The sequence below is a fragment of the Phaethon lepturus genome, unplaced genomic scaffold, assembly GCF_000687285.1.
Source record: "Phaethon lepturus isolate BGI_N335 unplaced genomic scaffold, ASM68728v1 scaffold25004, whole genome shotgun sequence".
NCBI lineage: Eukaryota > Metazoa > Chordata > Aves > Phaethontiformes > Phaethontidae > Phaethon > Phaethon lepturus.
The window spans coordinates 40,668-61,687 of NW_010532953.1; the positions used below are offsets into that span (position 1 = coordinate 40,668).

Below are 21,020 nucleotides of genomic sequence, written 5' to 3' on the forward strand. Positions count from 1 at the left end.
TCAGCAGTATGACTCTGCTCTATTCAACTCCAGGGTGGTGTTTCCTATAATTAAGGCAGATCTGGATTTTTTGCATTTATCTTAGCTTTGCTAAGCTCTTAAAATAGTGGTGCTCAAGTCCATCTATAGCCAGTTTACTGGAAGTCTGAACGTCTGTGTGGCAGCACGTGTCTTATGGACGCGGTCTGCTGCTGCCAGTGTAGCACCGCGCGTCTGCTGCCACGCTGCTGGTAATTACATTTTTCACAGCTGGCCATCCTCTGCAGTCTCCACGGAGAAGAAAACTTGGGAATTCAGTCAGAATTATCTTGAAAACTGAAGAAACGATCTGAAAAATGGCTTGCAGTTCAGTGGGGGCATGTGTCAAAGACTGCACTTAGCTGACTGCATCCAGGGAGGAGGAGGATGGACACAGGCGGCAGTGCAGCAGGAAAGGATCTGGAGGTTGCAGGAATCAGTTTGAATAGTAGTCATCGATGCTGTGCTGTTACAAAAAGTGCAGTTGCTGCCTTGGCATATATAAAAAGAAACATTGCCAAGAAGACATAGTAATTATTTTTTCCAATTTTACTTCCTGGCAGAGCCTCAAGTGAAGTATCTTGTTTAGCATTGCACCTCATGCTTCCAGCAAGAGATGAGCCAACTAGAGAAAATCCAGAGGAGGGTAATGGTCAGGAGCAAGACTGATTAGTCTTGCATCTCGGTAATTGTGGAACAGGGACAGATGAGGCTGCAAATACTGCTGGGAGAGGGAGGAGAAGTTCTGTTCTGCACGCCCACATGGAGAGGGAAAGAATTAATGGATTTAAATTATAAACATAAATAGGTTAAATGTAGAAACTGTGGAGCCCTGGAATAGGTGACTTCAGGAGTTATGTCAGGAGTGGAGCAGGCATAGTTAATTCTGCCTTTGGGAGGGAGAGATGAGCTACGTAAGTTTTCTAAGGGTCTGCCAGTCCTGTTAACCTGTGGCAATTCTGCCGAAGGATTGTGTTTGGGAAGATGATACTCGGTGCAGAAGGAAGGAAACAAATAAGCATTTCAGGCAAGGGAGCCCAAGCACCTCATGAGTGTAAAAAAAATTAAAGCACTGAATTACATTTTATTGGTTCTTGAGTTCTTCCAACCTAGACTTTAGTAGTATTATCAAATATTTATTTAACTTCCCTGTGTCTTATTCTTTGGCGATGTGGATTTTCTTTAAGCCAAATGCATGTAAAAGCTGAAAATCAAGTTATTTTATTGAACAGCTGAAAAATTTGCGTTTTGTTTTGCGTGATGCTGTGGTGACTCGTTTCTTATGACATGCACGCAAAGCCTGCTTAAATAGAAACGACTTTTTTTATGCTGTTCAGTCACGTCAACTCTGTCTAATAGCACAACCGTATTCTTTCCATACTACTCAAGGGTGTTTGAAATGTGATCTTTCTTGTTCTTCCTGTGCTCGGACTGTCCGAGCCGTTCCCCGCCGCCTGCCCCCGCTTCCTGACCTGTTTTGAGCAGGAACTTTATTCCAGAAAAGCAGGAACAAGTGAAGAAGCAAACGTGAAAAAATCCATAGGGGCGAGCCATCGAAATAAAATGAAACACAGCCAGCAGATGAATACATGTTGGTTTACTGACGGGGTAAAATGCTACCAACGTAGACTGAGAAGACATGAAGATTTTGAGGAAGAATGTCACAGCATTCATGTTCTGAGTCTTGTGTTTTAGTGCCTCGCAGGGAGATTTATCATGGAAACTATTAGAAGGGAGGTAGGGGATGGCTTTCTGAGTTAAGAATACAGCTCTCAAGCTGGGACAAAGGCTAAAACGACAATAGTTTGCTTAAAAATGCTTCTGCAGCTTTTACGCACATTAGCTTGCTGAATTCCCTTCATATAAAGTAGAAATGCTTCTCCTCATAGTGTGTAAAACTGGATTTTCAGTACTTGTGGGAGAGAAAGGGGGTTGGCCTTTGGACTTGCCTCTTGGCACGGTTTGCCTCTGGTCCAGGATTTCTTTTCATGCTGGACCAGAGACAGAGATGTGCTATGACAGTAAAAATACTCATGGTCACTGATAGCTTTCTTGGGATCCTGGGTGAGCTCAAATTAAGGTATGCAGTTGTGAATTCAACTCTTGAGGTTTTTTGGGGTTTTTTTCCTTCTCTTTTCTTTTCCCCGACCTTAACATTAAGAGCTTTTTTCTGGCTTGTATTTATTACTAGCCAGGAGCCATCATGGTGCTTTGATTTCTTCTAAAGGTTCTTGAGATTATTCTGAAGTAGCTTCTCTTGGTCTAAGTTCCCCTTTGTGTCCATAAATTAGACCTGTTCCTTAATGCTTTCAAGGGTACCTGGCGCATTCACTCTCCTTAACAGTTTTCTCAGAGACAACTTGCTGTGTTTTTTGTTTTCGTGTATCTCTTGTAGACCTATGTATTTCCCATCGAGGGACATGTTATCCATCACAGTGCCACTCCTCAGAGGCAAGGAGGCTGCCAGTTTTCCTGCATTCGTTAAGCTGAGCCCCTAGATGTCAAATAGGACGTGTTTTAGTGAAATGCATCAGTGTTTGTTTCTTCTTCCTACTTGTGTTGCTGTCCCTTCAGGCTTTGTCTTTTCACAAAGCATCTTCACTCAGTGTTGCTCGTACCAGAGACTGAAAAAAGAATCTGGTCTTTCCTGCAAATGTTTCCTTTTGGAACTGCCTGTATATCCAGTATCTAAATATTTCTCTCTTTTCGAGTAGCAGTTTTCTTTCTGAAGGAGACTAAAGAGGTTACATGCAGAAATAAAACAAACACTGGTGTGTTCTGAACTCTTCGGTACCTAAGATGTTTACTTAAAGGTGCGTTTCTCATGTTAGTGTTGGTAGTTTTTTGGACACTTGGCTACCATTGGGGTCTTGAAGGCTTTGGAGGGTGTTCGCTTGTAGTGTTGTAGCTGTCTGTGCTTTGGTTCCTAATTTACCCGGAGACACGGCAGTGTGTCCAGAGCCTCAGGAGGTAATTTTCCCTGCAGGTGAGGAGCTGTTTGCTGTTCCTGTTGGAAGAAAGCTACTCTTGTTCAGTTTTCGCTGAAGGACAGCCGTATGCCACAATTTCGGTGCATCTAAAATGCTGTGTGTATTATTGTGAAGTTACTAACAATGTTGTGTGGAGTCATATGCTAATCTGTTATGTGTTCAAAAAGCCATTGCTTTTTAATCAACGTCGCTCTAATGAGTGCTGTTGATTTAGTAGGCATTGATATTCAGTGCCCAGCTCTCAGGTATATAATTTTTCACGCTCTGAAATCACTGTTGCAGGCTTCTCCCTTTGGTTTGATACATCAGCTCTAAGTTAATAACAATGACATTATTTCTCATGTTGTTACAGCTTGAAAAAATGAAGTAGCCATTTCCGTTGGTAGAACTATGCATAAATGAGTACAATGGCAAGAGGGTGGTTACCCTCATGTCTTGTAGATATGAATTGAGGGTGGTTATTTTAACATAAAAATTAAAATATATTTAGATTATAAATCATGCAGGCTCTCCATTTAAATGTTGGTTGCAAGGGTGATTTTTCCCCTTTATTCTGTTCTAAAAAGAAAAGCATTGAAAGCCCGTGAAACAGGCAAGATGCAACAGCGTGCGGAAGGGAGCGAACAGACTTCACAGCAGCAGAAACCTCAAATTCATTTTGTCATGTCGTTGGTTCGGCGGTTGCGTGCCGAACGATTGGGTTGCTCTGCGGTGGCACGTGTGACTGTGGCAAAACCTTTGGGCTCGGAATACAAACACCCTTCTCTCCTGCGCTTAAACTGTCCCCCCTTGGGGCATGGCAGAACTGTTGGCAATGTGGGGTTTGACTTCAGTTGTCTTCCCCTGGGCTGGATGTGCACGGTTCAGGTGTGTTTGCTGGCTCGTTTTGCGGGAGCGGCAGATGGGGTGGGCTCCGCCGGGACAGCAGGTCAAGCGTTTAGTGCATCCTGACAAAACACGTGTTTTGAGATGGTTTGCTGTGCTCCCAGCAAAGCTTGTTCACTGCGAATTGACAATGAGAGGATGTCTTCTCATCACCAAGACAGTAATTTCAGTAGGATCGGGTTCTTTTTTTCTCCCTTTTTATGGAAATGCAGGAATGATTAATAATCAACACATTTCTGTAGCTGCTTTTGTTCTATATTCTTTGAACCTCTTAGGCTGTCATCTATTAATTTTAAACCTCAGAAGGAACAAGTATAGAAATAGATGATGTAGTAATCCAAGGGCTTCTGCGGAGGTGAAACTTGCTTGTGATTGAATATATGCATTTTGTATTATTTTATATGCCTCCTGCATGAAAATATTTTACTTAAATACAAAAGAGGTCTTCATTTTGTCTTTAAGTAAATAATCTCTTCATCCTGTGGAGTGTTATCATCCTTGTTGAGGGTATTAAAGCTATGCAACTCTCAAATACGAAGTCGAGAACTTCTATTTCCAATATTTCCATCGTTGCCAGCTATGTTACTTCATCTTCTTTGCTGCTATTTTTTACATTTAAAATAAAAATTAAAAGAAACAAATACTATCCTTATATTTATTCTCTACTGTGAGCAGGCTTTGACCCTGGGGAAATATGAGATATCTAAGTATAGAAAAGTCTGAAGAGGAACTGCTAAATTTCAACAGGGAATTGCTAATTTTCTTTTAATTTTAGTATTGCTGTGCAAAAAGGAGTTTGGGTTTTTTTCAAGTAATGAAGAAACAACTGTGTTGGTGTTAAATATTCAGTGGATTTTGCAAGTGACTTTATTTAAATACCTTCATCTTTACAGATTTCCCTCATCTGAAAATATGCTGAAGTATGATTTTTTTTTTTTTTTTTTTTTTTTTGAGAGGGGATAATTTTTCTTGACGCTTACCTTTCTCCAGTTGGCTTTTTGTAAAGTCTGGGCCTGTGTTTAAAAAATGAACTATATGACCCACATTTTGCCAACAAAATATTTGATGCCTGCTTTCTCTAACTGCAGAGAAGTTGGTGAAGGCTTTCTACTAAATGTTTAAAATAGCCAGGGGAGATCTGGAAAAAACGATGAGTGGTGTGTTACACAAGCAGCCTGGCTTAGGTTAAAAGTGCTTCCAGATCACTGAGAAACGAGCGCGCTAGGGAAGGGCAGAGTGAGAAAACCTGTGCGCTGCAACTCAAAACTGATCGGAGCTGCTCTCGGAGAGCGGCAGAGACGGGAAGTTCTCGTAGCGGCTGGTGTCCAGCTGTCACCAGCGCGGCCAGCGCGAAGAGCTTCGCACGTCAGCAGCGTCAGTTTAGCAACTTCCTGAGCTGTCTTCCGATACCGAGGGTAGAACGGACACCGTGCCACCACTTAGTGGCCCAGGTGGTGGGACACCCTCTGAAGGGAAGACTGCGAATGCGTGGGTATGTTTGAGTTACGTATTTCTAGGCAGCTTGTGGTGAAAGAAGGTGACTGTATCTGGGGTGGGCTCTGAAATACTCCACTCCAGCCTCTCTGAACTTAGTGGGTATTTGCAATTTTGGACAAGTCTTGCATTATGTTTTGTAATAATCTCATTAACATGCTACCTAACTGCTACTTAAATTCCTGTGCAACACAGTCCATTTTAAAAAAAGAAAGGGTGAAGAAAAAAAAAAAAGAGTCTGGTCAGGTTTTTCATCTTGCTACGAAAGCAAAAGTTGTGCGTACCCGATTGAATCGAACCCGGCAGGTAGGACAGGACGGGGGTAGCCAGCAAGCCATCTGTCACGGGGCAGCACCAAAAGGGAGCTTGCTGGTGTTACGTGGAACAGTGACCGTCCCTTTCTTAAATCGGGTCCTGCATCTGTGAGCCCAGATGCTGAGGGACTGACCGTAGGATAATTTTCACTTGCCCAGCAGCAGCTTACCTGCCCCCGTGCAGGGCAGTTCTCGCGGAGGCTCAAGGCTGGCTGCAAGTTTCCGTTATGGGATGCTTTTCCAACCTCCTGTTTTTAAGTTTTGCTGGTTTGACTGATTCCGCCCCGCCCCCCCCGGTTCTTTTCCCAGATGTGTTTTTTAAAAAAGATCTGCATTCTTAAAAAGTGATTGGCAATATACTGTGTCTATGGTTAAGGAAAAAAGCCCGGCTGTGAAGTTCTGGTTCCTTATGCTTTGGGAGCGTAAGGTGCCTTGGATGATGAAGCTGGCAAACCTTGGAAGATAAAGATTGTCAGGGCAAAACATAATCCCTCCTAAAGTATTAGGTGGAGACCTGTACATTGCTGTCATAAGGGGAAAAGGGATGTATTAATCGGTTGTTGAGGGCTGAATAAATTAATCAGGATGGAAGTAGAGGATCTGACCGGTTGGGCTTGGACTGGGAGGTAAGTTTGGAAGTTTGGAGACTATGACTGGGAAGGAGAGCAGCAAGGTCTAGTACAAGAGAAGGCAATGGAAAAGGAAGAAGATAAAATTAAAACCATGGGGTTTCATGAAGGATTTCAGTTGGTGTAATGTAGCTGGCAAGTTTCTCTCTTTATTGAACCCCAGAATACTGCAGGACATAGAATTTTCTAGTGTTTCCAGTGTCCTTGATTTTGATCATTCCTCTGTCATGCCAGTACATGCAGAGGATAACCAAGCATTACTGAAAATATTTTTGTGAGCTTCAGGTGGCAGAGACCCGCGTGGGCATCTAAGTGTCCAAACAGTCAGAGCATGAATATATCACATGTTGCAATTATGGTCTTGCTCGGTGCACTTAATGAGATGCAAAGCAATTGCTGACCAAAGAACAGGACTTAGCTTGGAAACATTGAAATGCACATCTAATACCTGTCCATATAATCTTCATTCATCATCCTTGTGCATATGCTTGATGGGTTAGTATACAATTATGCAACCACTTTTTCCTGCAGGACCTTTGTTTGGTGTTCAGGCTTGATGATGTGTCATCATTTCATCAGCAGTTACATGGTATTTTCTTTTTATACTTATTCAGTGTGCAGTTCTGCCGTTTTTCACTGTATATCATGAAGATCTGAAAAGAAAATGCATTTCTTTGTGGTTAATATTCAACTAACAGTATAAGATGTAATTACTCTGCGGTAATAGCTTTATCACCTTTCCTATGTGGCTAAAGCTGCTTGAACCCATGATCAGAGCAGAGAGCTGATTGCTTCAGCTGCTTTGGCTTCATTTTGGATGTTAGACCTAACTCCTGTAGTATAGTGTCTGACAAGTAGTTGGTTTATCTTACACAGCCATCACAGCTGTGGGTTGCACATTGCTGACCGTGGTGGTACCCAGCACATCCTTGCATGTTGATTTTTGTAAACATATAGGTCTATGGAATCTGGATGCCTAAAACTCTTCTGGCCGCAAAGTTCATGTAGTTTGACCCATGGTGAAATACATTTGGTACTAACCAGCCTCTGGTGGTCAAATTAAGGTGAATAAGGCTGAGTTTTACTCCTCAACCACTGAAGAAATAGATTTCATAGAACAAATAATAGAATAAAAATGGTGGGTGCTTTTCGTTGTTTGTTTTAGACCTGTAGCTTTGTAACTAAGAAGGAAACCTAAGGAAAAACTGTTGTTTTCCCTTCTTGCATTGGACAAGGTCAAACACTTGTAGACTTCTCCCCTGTGCTACAGGGAAGAGAGGGGGTTGCTTGCAGTTAACAGTTGGAAGTTAAGCCTAACTTGACAACTTTCTTGACTGAGAATGATGGGAAAAAAGTACACTTGCACTGTGACTAAATCCAGCATACAATTAATTCTGCTATGCAGTTCTGTGTGTTAATTGCTGTCATTGTGTGAACTGATGGTTTAAGCAAAAATAGAAAATTTTAACTGGTGTGTTGCTTACAATGCATAGTCTTAGCTTAAAGTGCCACTCTGCAGTGGCTTTTTGAATCTGTTCTGTGCTGTCAATCTCTGTGAATCATTTATGTAAATGAAAAAGACGTTGAAGAGAGCAAACCTGGGAAGTGTGGTTTGCACTTCGTTTTCCACTTCTCTTGTTTGTTCAGAAGCTGTAAGCTGGTAGTGTCAAAGTGGAGGTGAGTATTTGTGGATAGGTGCAATTAAATCTCCTTCCACATGCCCTCAGCTCTTCCTCTCCTTCCCCAGTATGTGTCACTCCATTAAAGATCCCCAGTGCCATACCCAGCTCCTCCTGTAGCTGTTGCTGGCATACTGGGCCACCAGCTAAGCAGTCTGCAGGGATCACTGTGGTGGTTTGGGACAAGTTTATCAGCCCACTTGGCAGTCGATGGCTCATCTGCCACGGGTGCTGCACCCTGTTAGAAGGGGATTTAGTTCTGAAGACAGACTTTTGCCCTTCTGTGAAAGGTGTTTGATATGGGCTGCTGTGCTCTAATGGTGCTTTGAGGATGGATTGATCAGGCAAGCAGAGTGACATCACATAGCTCTTTTCTTGAAGAAAGGCATGAAAAGAGTGAAGGTGTCCATCTCAAATGGCATCCCAAGGTAAAATTATCAAAGACTGTCTCTAACGGGGCTCAGCAACTTCAACCTCTGGCAGAGCTGAAATGACTTGTCTTCAGTGTGGGGTTTTTCCCATTTTTGGTTGACATCCATCCGATGTGTCTATTAGCAAGGTACCCCATAACCAGCTGTGCTTTTCAGAGAGCGAAGATAGAAGCCCAGGTGGGTCCCTGCTCAGCTCACTGCTTCCCACGTTGCAGCGCTTGCCTGTCAGAATACACCGGGAGCCTTGAGAAATACCAGCTGAATTAGAAGCCTCAAGTCTTCCATCCACGCCATTGCCAAGGAGGCACTGGGAACACCCTTCTGGCTTTTTTGGCACTTTGTTTAAACTTCTAAGCTGCTACCTTCGGCGCTGTCTTTGGATAGCTTTATTTTTTTGCGTGTTCGGTCGCTTAGCAACACAGAAGAGGAAAAATAGTAAATGCAGCTACTTTGGTTTTATTACTGATAAGTTAGTATCTCTTTAATATAAAAATGTATTTTTAATAAGACTAATGAGCTGTGATTCCTGGCTTTCGCCAGGCAGAACGTTAAATAAACGATGTCGATGGACTGGGTAAAGAACCCGACACCCCGAGGGGTTTGCTGTTACCTGGAGCTGTGTGTTGAATGTCTGTGTGTGTGTGCTGTTGTTTGGGGGATTTTATGCTGCTGCTACTTTATTGGGTGAGTTTCTCCAATCCTTTGTGCCTCATTTTCCCTAGCAGTAGAAGGGATTTGATTTAAAAACTAAACAAACAACAATGAAAAAAACAAACTAAAAACCCCCAACCTAACATTAATTGTGGTAAGTAGCCTACCTGCTAAAGTACAAAACCAAAAAGTTGTAAGTGTGTAAAATGGATCTGTTTGCCTGGGAAAGCATTGAAATGTGTTACCATTTTAGTATTGTAGTGTTTTTGACTGGAACATGTCGTAAATTTTCTGCTCTTGCATCAGATGTTTGGCAGCAACAGTTAATTTTTATCATTCATGGGGCAACATTCCTGTTGCTCAAAAAAGCGTTTGTCTGATCAAGAGCTTTTTGGAATTTGTTTATAAACCTTTCCTTGCTGCTGGAATATTTGGACAATGTTAGCAGCAAAAATCCAGATAATTACGAATGGTTGAAGCAATCTCTCTGTTTATTTCTTCTGTTTTTATAGATTGCTTGTTCAAACTATGTCCCATGAACCGGTACTCTGCTCAAAAGCAGTTCTGGAAAGCAGCAAAGCCAGGAGCTAACAGCACAACAGACGCCGTGCTACTCAATAAACTGCATGTAAGTATTCACGGTAAGGCTACTGCTGATCATAACACTCTTACCCATACTGCTTTAAATAAGTATTTTCAATCAGCTTGACACACTTAACCTGGAGACACCAACAAAGTATATAGAAATCAGTATACAAGAGACAGTCACTGAGATCTAAGTCTTTAATCATCCTCTGATTTATGACAACATGCTGTTCAAGGCCTGTGTGTCCCCCAATATCGGTATGTGTGATACTGGGTTAGAGTCATGGTAGCCATTTAAGCTGTTGTCGTTAACCTGTGCTAACCCATAGTAGTGGTCTACGTGGGCCTTATGGGTGGTAACAGTGTGAAAGGGGGACCTTTTCAAACAACTACGCAGAGTAGAGAATTCTCAGGCGTTGCGTCTCAATGTGGGAAGTCACAGGCGTTCGTGGCTGGTAGATGCCATCTGAGCTACCAGTCTGATAAATCTTTTGGGATTCCTCAAAAAAATATAGCTGCTGTTGATACATCTAGATATTGATGGGTAATTATGAGTAATTATAAGGCCAGACAGCCTCTCATTCCTTGTTAGCTTGCAGTATTTAGTATTTTCTGGGTAAAATGTTGACACTGAGCCATTGAAAACCCAGTAAGGCAGTTGATTGCTGTTTTTAGAGTTCCTATAATAAAAAAAAAAAAACCCAAAAAACTTAAATACCATCTGTTGACTTTAGAGTTAAATAAACTTCATGTTTATGTTAAAATTGCATAGCTAGAGTACTTCATGTCAAAATTACAATTCTAAATATTTTTAGTTCCTTTAAGCCTATATTAAGCTCATTGTAGACTGAAATACAAAATGGCCCTGTAGGAGAGTGTCATTTGCTGATTGCCATATGGCTGCCTTGCTCCCGCATTTCACAAAGGCTGTTTGACTCATTTTACTTCTGAAAACATAATTTTATAACCTAGAAGTATTAACTTGGCAAGGAGAAAGCTATTTTGGTAGCACAAAGGTCCCTCACTTGTGCAGCATTTCTCCTGCCCCTTTAATGATGATCAAAGTAGACCATGCCAGCAAGCTTTAAGTAACAGAGGGTTCGGAGTTCGGTTTTTTTGGTGTACAAGGGAAGGGGAGAGTTTATGCCCGCAGGTTATGTGTGTGAGTTCATGGATTTTAAGAGAAAGTATGGTCTAAATACTGTGTCATGTAGAAGAAAAATACTGTGTAATTGCCCTGGATTACAATGTCATTTAAAGTTGTCGTCTCTTCCCTTAGTACATGCCAGTTCAGGTGTTTGGGACCTGTTCCTATTTGTCTGACATTTTCCCGTTTTGTGCCGAGGTCCCTGTGGAAATACAAGATTAGATTTTTCCAGTATTTAGCCCCAGCTGAGTGATGTTTGTACAGAAATGTACCACCATGCATGAACTGCTTGCTTGATTTGGTAAAAGTATTTCAGTACCTTACAGTTTTATTGGATATTATTTAACATGCATCACTTTGACATAAAGGCTAATCTCTCATGTAGCATGTGCCAAATCAGGTCTTCAGTGAACTGGGTCTGGTACATAGCTGGAAAATAATTTGGTTCCATGTACATCACCCACATATCAACACTAATTTTCCTGCCAATCATATGGGCACATCTGTCATCTTTTCCATTTTTTGGCACATGGAATACACTGAAAAACCCTGCGTTTTACATGATGTTTGTTGGGGGGCTATGCCCTGAAACATGTGCATACAACTGTTAGCTCTGCTGGTGATGAGATTTTTTTTTTTATCACTGCATATAATTTGTAATGCAATTGGTGATGCAAGATGTATTCATCATCACTTGCCTTTTTTGGCTTCTGTTTGTCTGCTGGTGGAATTTATTGTCTGCTGTGGAGTGCTCAATGCTGAGGTCAGGTTATTTTAAGTTAATGCCATTTAAGGGATTTAAAATCTGGGACACTTGTCTTTCTTTGGTATCAAGAATCAGTGCTGGTTGAGAAGCTGACATCTAGTGGCCAAAGAAAATTATTCTTTCTTCTTGAATGATTGTCAGTTTTGGTGTGTGCTTTTGAAATGCATCCAAAGTCTTAATCATATTTTCACCGAATACACTATTTTCTTTACTTACTATTGTGGCACCCAGTCCAGTGCAGGCAGAGAAGTCCTGTCTTATGTGATTGCTGTTGATAGTTGAGAGGGCCCTAGTGTATTGGAGAAATCCTTTCTCAACAAAATAACTTGAAATCGAGGGGGGGAAAAAAAAAAATCAGTACTAGGGATAAAGTTTTTCCACATTGTATTTCTGAATATATTTTTGAATTTGAATGAGCAGCTGTATTCCAGGTTCTCTTGGAGCAAGAGCCACCTACTGTACCTAGCACAACTTCTAAAAATAGCACATTTTGTATAAGCTGAACATGCTGAAATTTTATAACAGTATGCAGGTAGCTCTTCCATTGTAGTAGCTAAGTTTTGTCCTGTGTTATTACTGCTTTACGTTACTGCAGTTAGGAAATGTGGGCACTTACTTCTCCTCCAGGAGAAAACTGGACCTGCTATAGTCCTTGAGATCTGAGCACCACACCATAAACATCAGTGCTTAGCCTCCAGAAAAGTCTTGTTTTAAATTACTCTCTACTACCAGGTATCAGTTAAAGCAAATACAGATGTTTTTAATGAAAAAACCCTGTCTTTCATGTAAAGTAAGAGAGAATTTTTTTACCGAATGAAATGGTTTAAAAAGGGGCTTGGCAAAATAGCTCATTTCTTGTGAAACAAAACAAAGTGTGAGAGGCTAGTTATCAATTAAGTTATTAAACAGAACAATGCACCCATACGATCATTCAATTTTGCAAGGACTTTCCCTTGTATTACCGTGTTAGTGTGATGCAGAAATGCCCAGCTGCGTTCTCGCAGCCGGTCTGTAACGTTGCACAGAGTATCCTTCAGCCTGATGAAGTACGCGCTCGGTGTTGCTGGGACGTCGGCAACTCGTGTATCCAGAGCTGCAGCGGGCTTTTGTAAATGTCTTCTGAATAATCCTGCTGCATGGTGAAGATGATTAGAGTCGTCGTAAAAAGACAGGCTATGGAAAAATTGGGGCTTATATTGGCAAAGTAAAATGAAGATCTGAAGCCAAGGTCCTTTTCTTTCAATTTGTATAGAAGTCAGTGGGAAGTAATACAGACCTCCTGGCTCGAGTCGTTGCCCGTCCCTTTCCGCCTTACCTCCGTAGGTGCGTTGTTGTCTTCTCATGGCTTGTCTTTTGTCTTGTCCGAATTTTCCATCTCATGTTTTATTCCAAAATTTTGTCAAATTATATGCAAATTAAGAATTGCTTAAATGGCGTGTGTCTAGCTTCCTAAGCAACTGAAAAAGGGAATTGGGAATGACACTGTTAGAAGTTGATAAAAAGAAATTGCGCTGTTTCAGATGCTCACTGTTTTTCCAGTTCTTTGAAATACTCTTAAAGAACCTCGAGTGCCTGGCCACACTTTTTATAAAACAGTCAGCAATCTAATGGTTCTCCTTTACTTTCAGCATGCGGCAGATTTGGAAAAGAAACAGAATGAAACTGAAAACAGAAAGCTGCTGGGAACGGTCATCCAGTATGGCAATGTTATCCAGGTAGGCCATGAACACCTTTGCAAGCTGTACAGGATTTTTTTCAAATTCCCCTGCTCAATGTGACTTGGAATTTCTGGAATTCATGGACAAGAGTCCGTAGCTTTGCAGGGTGTGACAACATCTTGAAGTGGGAGCCTGTGAAGCAAGAACTGGATGTATAGCTATGGTGGAGTCACTTTTTTATTATGGGTTAATTGTGCCTTTTTTTTGCTGTTGTTGAGGTCACCATATGATTGCTTTCTTCAGAAACACTTCTCAGAGCCTTCATTAGAGTTGGCCATTTGGAAGATGGCACAGGCACTGTACAATGCCAAATACGGTCTTGCACAGTCAAATGTTGACATGTCAAATAATAAACTGATGGAGAGAAGGAAAATCAAGCCGTATAAGTAGTTGCAGTCCACTGAAGCAAAGGGTATGCTAGATTGCAGGGAATGGAATAACAAATATTTAATAATGTGTTAAACCCAGTAAAAATGGAAAGTATAATAATTATGTTAAAAAAAGCAGGTGTTTAATGGGGAACATAATATGCAGCAGGTGTGGGTTCACCCTGGAACCAAAGCAGACCTACTTCCACTGGATAGAGTGCCTCAGCTCTTCAGAAGTAGGGATAGCTGCCTGAGTGTTTTGAGCCTTAAATTAGGAAATTCCTCTAAAAATGCTTTTTATTTTATTCTGCTGACATAATACCAGCCAACAGAGGGGGTGGCTAGCAGCACAGGCAAGACCGGACTTTCTTGTTGCAAGGAGAAATTGGTTGGCTGCCCTTTAAATTGCAGGATTTGGAGCAACCTGGTGGAGGAAGGGCAGGCAAGTCCCTGCTTTGGTTGAATTAAGTGTGCTATTGGCCTATGTGTTTGAGGCAAAGAAAAATCTACTTTTAATGATGAAAGAAAAATAACAATATACATTTTTATTGATTGGACTACAAGCATCAACACTACTAAGAGCAGCAATAATTTTTTGCCCATATTTTCCCATAACTCCAAAATCTTCTGTGAGTAACCACTATTTATGGTAGTCAAAAGGCATGAAAAAGCCCTTTCTATACAAAAGCACCTCTGTTAAATTTACTGGAAATTTGACAACAGTTGGTTGGAGCGGAGTGGCTGGGAGCTGGAATGTGACCTGTTGCAGCTTACGTATAGATACTGATGCTGTGCAGTCTGCGAGGTGGTATGCAGCAGAAGGTTGAAGAATGGGAGTTTTTTGAAGAGAGTCTTCAAAGGAGCAGTCACATTTTCTGTTAAATCAGACAGAGCAAAGCAAGATAAGAGCAGCTTTCCTGCTCACCACCCCCTTTTTACCAGGGAAAACCACTTAGTCCCCAGCATCTTACAGCTTTTGATCCTGGGTTTTTGAATAGGCTGTTGTAAAGTGGCAAGAACAGTTCTAAGTGTTTATTGTTTGCTGGAGAAGGGACTGTTGGATTAACTGAAGATGTTTTGTGCTGTAGGACTGTATATATACTGAAAGCAGTGTAAGTGAAATTGTGCCTGAATTCATCAGTATTTTTATATAATTTAGTTTTTCTTTTAATTCCTTTATTATACTGTGGTTATCTTACGCACACTTGCTATTTATTGAGGGGAGGAAAAATGAGCATTCTTAGAACTGAACTCTAATTCTTATTCTAGCTGCTTCACTTAAAAAGTAACAAATACTTAACAGTAAATAAGAGACTTCCAGCCCTGCTAGAGAAGAATGCTATGAGGGTGACCTTGGATGAAGCTGGAAACGAAGGTTCCTGGTTCTACATACAGCCCTTCTATAAACTACGTTCCATTGGAGACAGTGTAAGTGCTAAGAGGAATATTTTCATGTATTACTTTGTGCACAGCTTGGCAAAGCTTGTTTCAGAAGGCCTGTTTTGCAATTAATGAAATGCACAGATCTTTTAGTGCGTGATGTTGCAGGAACAACCTTTTTCCTCTGCTGTCATGAGGGGGAGGAAAATTGCTATGGTAACTTGTATTTTGGAAATGTGGAATGCTTTAATGTTGGAGGGAATGAGGGACCTAATTACACTAGCCTCTCACAATTCCTGTCCAATTCAAAATGGTAGGAAACGTTGAGTTCCTTCAGTAGATTTGGAACAAGTAGCATCTTGGTTTTCAATGTTGTCAGTTTGAAATGAAAATTCATCATCTTTTTGTATATGAGGAATGAGGTTGTAATGAGGTTAAATGGTCCTGTTCGTAGGAAATCTGGAAAGTAATTGGTTCTGAATTAAATGCATTACCATTTTAATCTCTTAATCTCTTAATTTCTCTCTTTTCTTTTTTTTTTTACAAATCTGAGTACCTGGGTATACTGTCTGCCTAAAATCATGAGGTAATAAGCTTCAGTGTGCTCTGTGGTACAGGCTAGGTATATATTTGGCATCTAAAGACAGCGGCCTTTATCAAATAGGAGTAATTTATCCTGTAGAGTAGCCCCATACATTTTGATGTGGCTGTTCCTCTTCTAAGGCACACACACGCACACAGTAAAGCCAAAGCACAGGGTAGCGCCATCTTAGTTGCCATTAAGCTCTTTTAAATCACAACAGTTTTCAGACTCTTTATCACTAAGAACAGTTCTTTTCAATACAGAAAAGGCTTTTTGTTTTTGTTTTAGTTTAAGTTAGACTTTGCCCTAGAAGAAGGGAAGAACAGGACCTTTACTGTCCATAATAAAGTGCATTTGTCTTGAGTCATATGCCAGCCTGGTGAAGGATCTGATTTTACAAATGAAAGTGTGTCTTGGAGGAGGAGGGTTTTTGGCTGACCTTTTGCTATAGGAATTATTTGTTAAATGTTAACCAATGAAACAACTTCATGGAAAGCAGCAGATAGGTTAGTTACCGGAATTGCAGTCTGTGTTTCTTCTGCAAGCCTCTGAGTCCAATAGTATAGGGGTTTTTTTTTCTGCCTGAATGACTGAGTATGATGAGCTGAACTCTGAAGCAAACAGAATCCTGGTTTTCATACTCAGACTGGCATCTCTCCAAATGCAAGAAGGTGATTTCCTCCCATCATTCCCATTAAAAAAAGAAAGAAAAAGAGCTTTCTCAGGTTGCAAGTTTCTGTCTGATGCTGTACTTATCTACAGGTTGTCATTGGAGACAAAGTAGTCCTGAATCCCGTCAACGCTGGCCAGCCTCTTCACGCCAGTAGTCATCAGCTTGTTGATAACCCAGGATGCAATGAGGTAAGGGCAGACTGACACAGCTGGAGCAACTGTACAAACCTCTGCATGTTTCAGCTAAGCTGCTAGGACATGTGTTTTATGAAAATCAGGTTATCAGTAAGTTGGTTGGTACCTGTGGCTTTGTGGTTATCTTATTAATCAGCAACTTAATATAGCTCTCAGGCATCTCTCTTATCAGTTGGGCACTGGACAGAGGTTTGAGTTTGATCACTTTTGACTGGCTAAAAATAAAATTTTTCTTAAAAAATCGTAAGCCGTGGCACAGTGATGTGCAGCAAGTGACTTCCTAGCAAGTCAGCTCTGTAGTTACTCTGGAGTAAATGCAGAAAGAGCTTTCCTTCTCTAGACTAAAGCGACAGGGACTGGAGTATTCTGTTGAAAATCGTCTAAAAGGTAAGGCAGTACTTTGGCAGAATATTGTTCAGGCACGAGACAGTGGAACTCATGGTTTTAGTTCTCCTTTTAGGTCAACTCTGTGAATTGCAATACAAGCTGGAAAATAGTCCTCTTCATGAAATGGAGTGATAACAAAGATGATATTCTCAAAGGGGTAAGACTCAAAACTCTACTTGCTTGTAACGTGTTCACTTATGGGTAATGCCTGTATTGACCATGCTATCTGGGCTTTGACAGGGGGATGTGGTGAGACTGTTTCATGCAGAACAGGAGAAGTTTCTGACTTGCGATGAGCACAGGAAGAAGCAGCATGTCTTCCTGAGAACAACAGGGAGACAGTCGGCCACATCTGCAACGAGTTCAAAAGCCCTGTGGGAAGTAGAGGTAAGAATTGTAACCCAGGCTGGCGGTGGCTGTATAGTGACAATTACTGTTTCTGTTTAAAAACAGTGTACCTGGATTTCTTTTTTTAGGTAAAAGTCTTCCTGGTGTTAGAAGTTTAATCATAAATTTTCTTTACTTACTGTGTTTTCTGTGCAAAATCAAAGAGGAGTTCTGATCTCTAATGCTGCAGCAGATAGCTCTCAAATTCAGGTTCTGGACAATTCAGAAAAAGGGGACAGAGAAGTATCTACCAAGTCATTTTCTTACCCGTCACTAGCGTTTAACACCAGCTCATAATTTCAAGTGTCCTGCTGAGTGTACCGAACACTCTATTTTTAGTGTGGAATAATGTGATTATGCACATCCTTATTTGACAGGAGATTGCAACCCTTTGCTAGTCTCTGTGCATTGTTTCTGGACCATTTTTTCTTTACTTGGCTCTTAAATAGTGTGACTAACACCTTGGCCATCACTGACTTCTTAAAATATCCTCACTCTATTGGTGTGATTAGAGTTGTTTTATGATTTTAAATGCTTGCTGTGTTAACTGCCTATGAGAATCATAAAACCAATTGTAACAGTGGATAGGTGTTTTTCATATTCTCTTTCTAAAAGTACCTACTTCGATATACATTAAAAGCCTACCTAGCATTAACTTACGTTGACGTTTTAGAACACGTCATTAGCTTCTGCAGTAACTGTCTATGTGTATGCAGTTACCGTTGGTAAATGCGAGGAAGAGATAAGCTAGTCCTTCCCTGAAAGGCACAGCTCAGCAACGCTGAGTTTTCCCTAAGGAAGTGGGTACCCACAGGGAAGCTGATATGGAGTAACAGATCATCTGATGTTGGAGGCTCTGCTTGCCACAGGAGAAGTTAGAGAGTAAATACAAGTCTTTTTACAAAGCCATTGCATTTGAAACATTTCCAAGTGTCTTACCTCACCCACTTTCAGAAGGTCAAAAATGAGCTATACCAAAAAGGTGAAGGACTTGTTGCATTTCTGTAGGAGGTTTGTTTAAGAGCTAGCAACACATGCCCATTTAGACCATCTTCTTTAACTACTTCTCTGCCAACTTGCACCATGATCTTCCTGCCATCACTCACCAGACTCCAGTGGAGTGCCAGCCATGGTCAGTGACTTTGCAAACAGATACTGTCACTGGACAATGAACAGAAAATTGGAATTGTTGGGGTGAACTAATTGTAGTCTGCTGAAAGTATTTACCATGCTGTGTGTTGTTCACATATGAATGGTTGCTTCATCTTTTCTGGAGCTTGTCATTCTGTTTCCTCTTAGCTGTACATGAAGTACAGTAAATGCTGTGTTTGAAAGGGAGGCCATTGACACACGGTGTAAATGTGGTTTCCCTTTCCTTGTAGGTGGTGCAGCATGATCCTTGCCGTGGTGGTGCGGGCTACTGGAATAGCCTTTTCAGGTTCAAACACCTTGCTACTGGACACTACCTGGCAGCAGAGGTAGGTGTTGGGGCTTGCTTAGGAACTCTGCCTTTCTTCCGCAGTATTTTCTTCTTTTACACCTTCTGAAAATCTCTCATTTTCTGCCCTAAAAATAGACATAGGGGAGGAGAGTGGTATTTGGGTCCTTAGTATTAATACAAAAGTAGATGGCTAAACATAGAAAACATGATGGAAGAGGCTTGAAAGAATACCAAGGTACAGGGGTAGTCTTGAGCTTCTTTCACTTTTTGTATGAATTCTAGGGGCAATAACTCTTCTCCTGCAAAGGACAGACACTAAGTAGTATCCTGTCATGTAGGCAGTAGAATCAAGATGAATTTATTAATAGATGAATAAATTGTAGAGTTGAGAGCCTTTGGGGGAAAATGAATTCAACTACTGTTAGTTTCTCTTGAATCACTGAAATCTGACTGGAATTGTAAAACAGACTGTAAAATGGAAATGCAGTTAGACTGCAGACCAGTCTTGTAAGAACTACAGATAATGCTTAGAGTCAAAGCACAATATAAATAAATCCTTTTCTCTGTCCATAGTAAACATCCTTCTTTCCCCATTGAAATTAGATTTCAAGACATTTTATTAAAAAAAAAAAAAAAAAAAACAGTTCCAGGAGTTTTAATTTTGTGAGTTTTGCTGCTCAACACTTGCAAATGTTTATTAAAACTAGTTTTATTTACTTTAGAGCATATCAATATGCCAATACAGAAATCTCTGCAAGTAAAAGCTGTCCTGGATCTAAGAATGTATAGCAGGACAGAACGGTGCTCTCAGCCCATGCTATTGACATGAGAGCATCACTGGGAAAAGTCCAGATAAAATATCCCATTTTATATTCTTCTAATAAGCATATTGGAAAAACAGCAGCATTTTGTCACATGCACACTCACAAATCCTTTTCAGTAGTGATCCAGTATACAGCTTTTTCCAGTTGGGTTTGCTAATCAGCCAAAACAAAAACGTGGTCTTACATCATGCAAAAATATACCAGGGGAGATTGCTCACCTGATCCATGGTTAGAATAGTGTTTGTTCCAGAAGATTTCTGCCAAGCCAGTAATTTCTAGTTTGAAATTCCACTTAGGATTTAAAAAAAACCAAACCAAACAACACACCACACAAACCAAACAAACAAAACCAAAAAAAAAAAAAAAAAAACCAAAACCCCCACAATTGAAACTTGGTAACTCCCTACCCCTCTTGCTCCTTTAGTGATTATACTGAACAAGATAAATCTCTCTGCATGTTCGCAGATTACTTAACTGCTTGATTCATGGACAGGCAGATGCCCGAGTAGAAATGAATCGGTTTGCACAGTATATTTGTTCTGCATGCCTGCTAGTGCTGTAGCAGTAGAGTGCATTTTTTACAAAATTGATTTAGACTGCGCTGAGGATGTTTCCCCCTTGCAGCTCTGTTAGAGTTTTGACGTGCCTGTGATTCTGTTTCATCAGGTAAACCCTGACTATGAGGAAGATGACCTGGAGTGTCAATCCTCAGTAAGTATAGGCAAGAGTATGATCTTGCCCCAAATTGAAGAGGGCTTGACACAGGCCCAGGTATTTGCCTGGCCAGTGCGTAGATGGTCCAGGCTTTGTTGCTAGTGAAGAAAGTAAAGAACTGAGAATGATCTGAAGGCTTTTAAGGCCTATCCAGAGGAGTGGATATTGAAAACTGGATTAGGCTTTAGTGAAGAGCAATGCACTTGGAACCAAATTTATATGTTACCTGGACCCCCTCGCCCTCCCCCCTTTGTAGCATCTCTTTTGCTGTCTTCCTATTTCTTAAACCTTTGCCTCCTTGAAGCACTCTCCTGAATAGGTCTGAAAAGCAAGTCGCTCAAGGTGACACTGGATGGCAAGCATCCCTACCGGGATGTTCACGTAGTGCTGTGCCGTCTGACCACCTTGTTTAAGAAAATAATTCCCTCTCATTTTAGCTTGTCACAGGAAAGCCAGGATAAAGGGTCTAGAGAGCAAGAATGGCAGGGTGAGAATAATTCCAGTGCCATTCTTCTGATTTTCCTGTGAAAGCAAGTCTGTGTTGTTTTCGGTAAATGTCGTCGTGTCAAAGATGGAGTGTGCTGATGCTTTGTATTAATAGAAGCTTCTCTTTGGTGTCAAAGGGAAACAGCATTGCTTCAGTAGTTGAAAACAGATAAAACTGGAACAGCACTTTCCATTGTGGATTACGTTTTTTTAGTCAGAGTTGATTGTAAGCTTATGCAGCTTTCTTGGCCATATATCCTGCATTATGGAAGACTT

At 41.0% G+C, this 21,020-nt stretch overlaps 1 protein-coding gene across 1 annotated transcript in view; it reads left to right on the forward strand.

Annotated features, from left to right (window-relative positions):
• ITPR1 (inositol 1,4,5-trisphosphate receptor, type 1) overlaps positions 1 to 21,020 on the forward strand; it is a gene marked incomplete at its 3' end in the record, with an annotated part of 81,236 nt that overhangs the window by 26,725 nt on the left and 33,491 nt on the right. The window contains exons 3-10 of the mRNA XM_010285033.1: positions 9,604 to 9,719; positions 13,218 to 13,304; positions 14,945 to 15,103; positions 16,401 to 16,499; positions 16,966 to 17,049; positions 17,133 to 17,279; positions 18,662 to 18,757; positions 20,211 to 20,255. Coding sequence (XP_010283335.1) covers positions 9,604 to 9,719; positions 13,218 to 13,304; positions 14,945 to 15,103; positions 16,401 to 16,499; positions 16,966 to 17,049; positions 17,133 to 17,279; positions 18,662 to 18,757; positions 20,211 to 20,255 — 833 coding nt within the window. The remainder of the gene's footprint in view (positions 1 to 9,603; positions 9,720 to 13,217; positions 13,305 to 14,944; positions 15,104 to 16,400; positions 16,500 to 16,965; positions 17,050 to 17,132; positions 17,280 to 18,661; positions 18,758 to 20,210; positions 20,256 to 21,020) is intronic.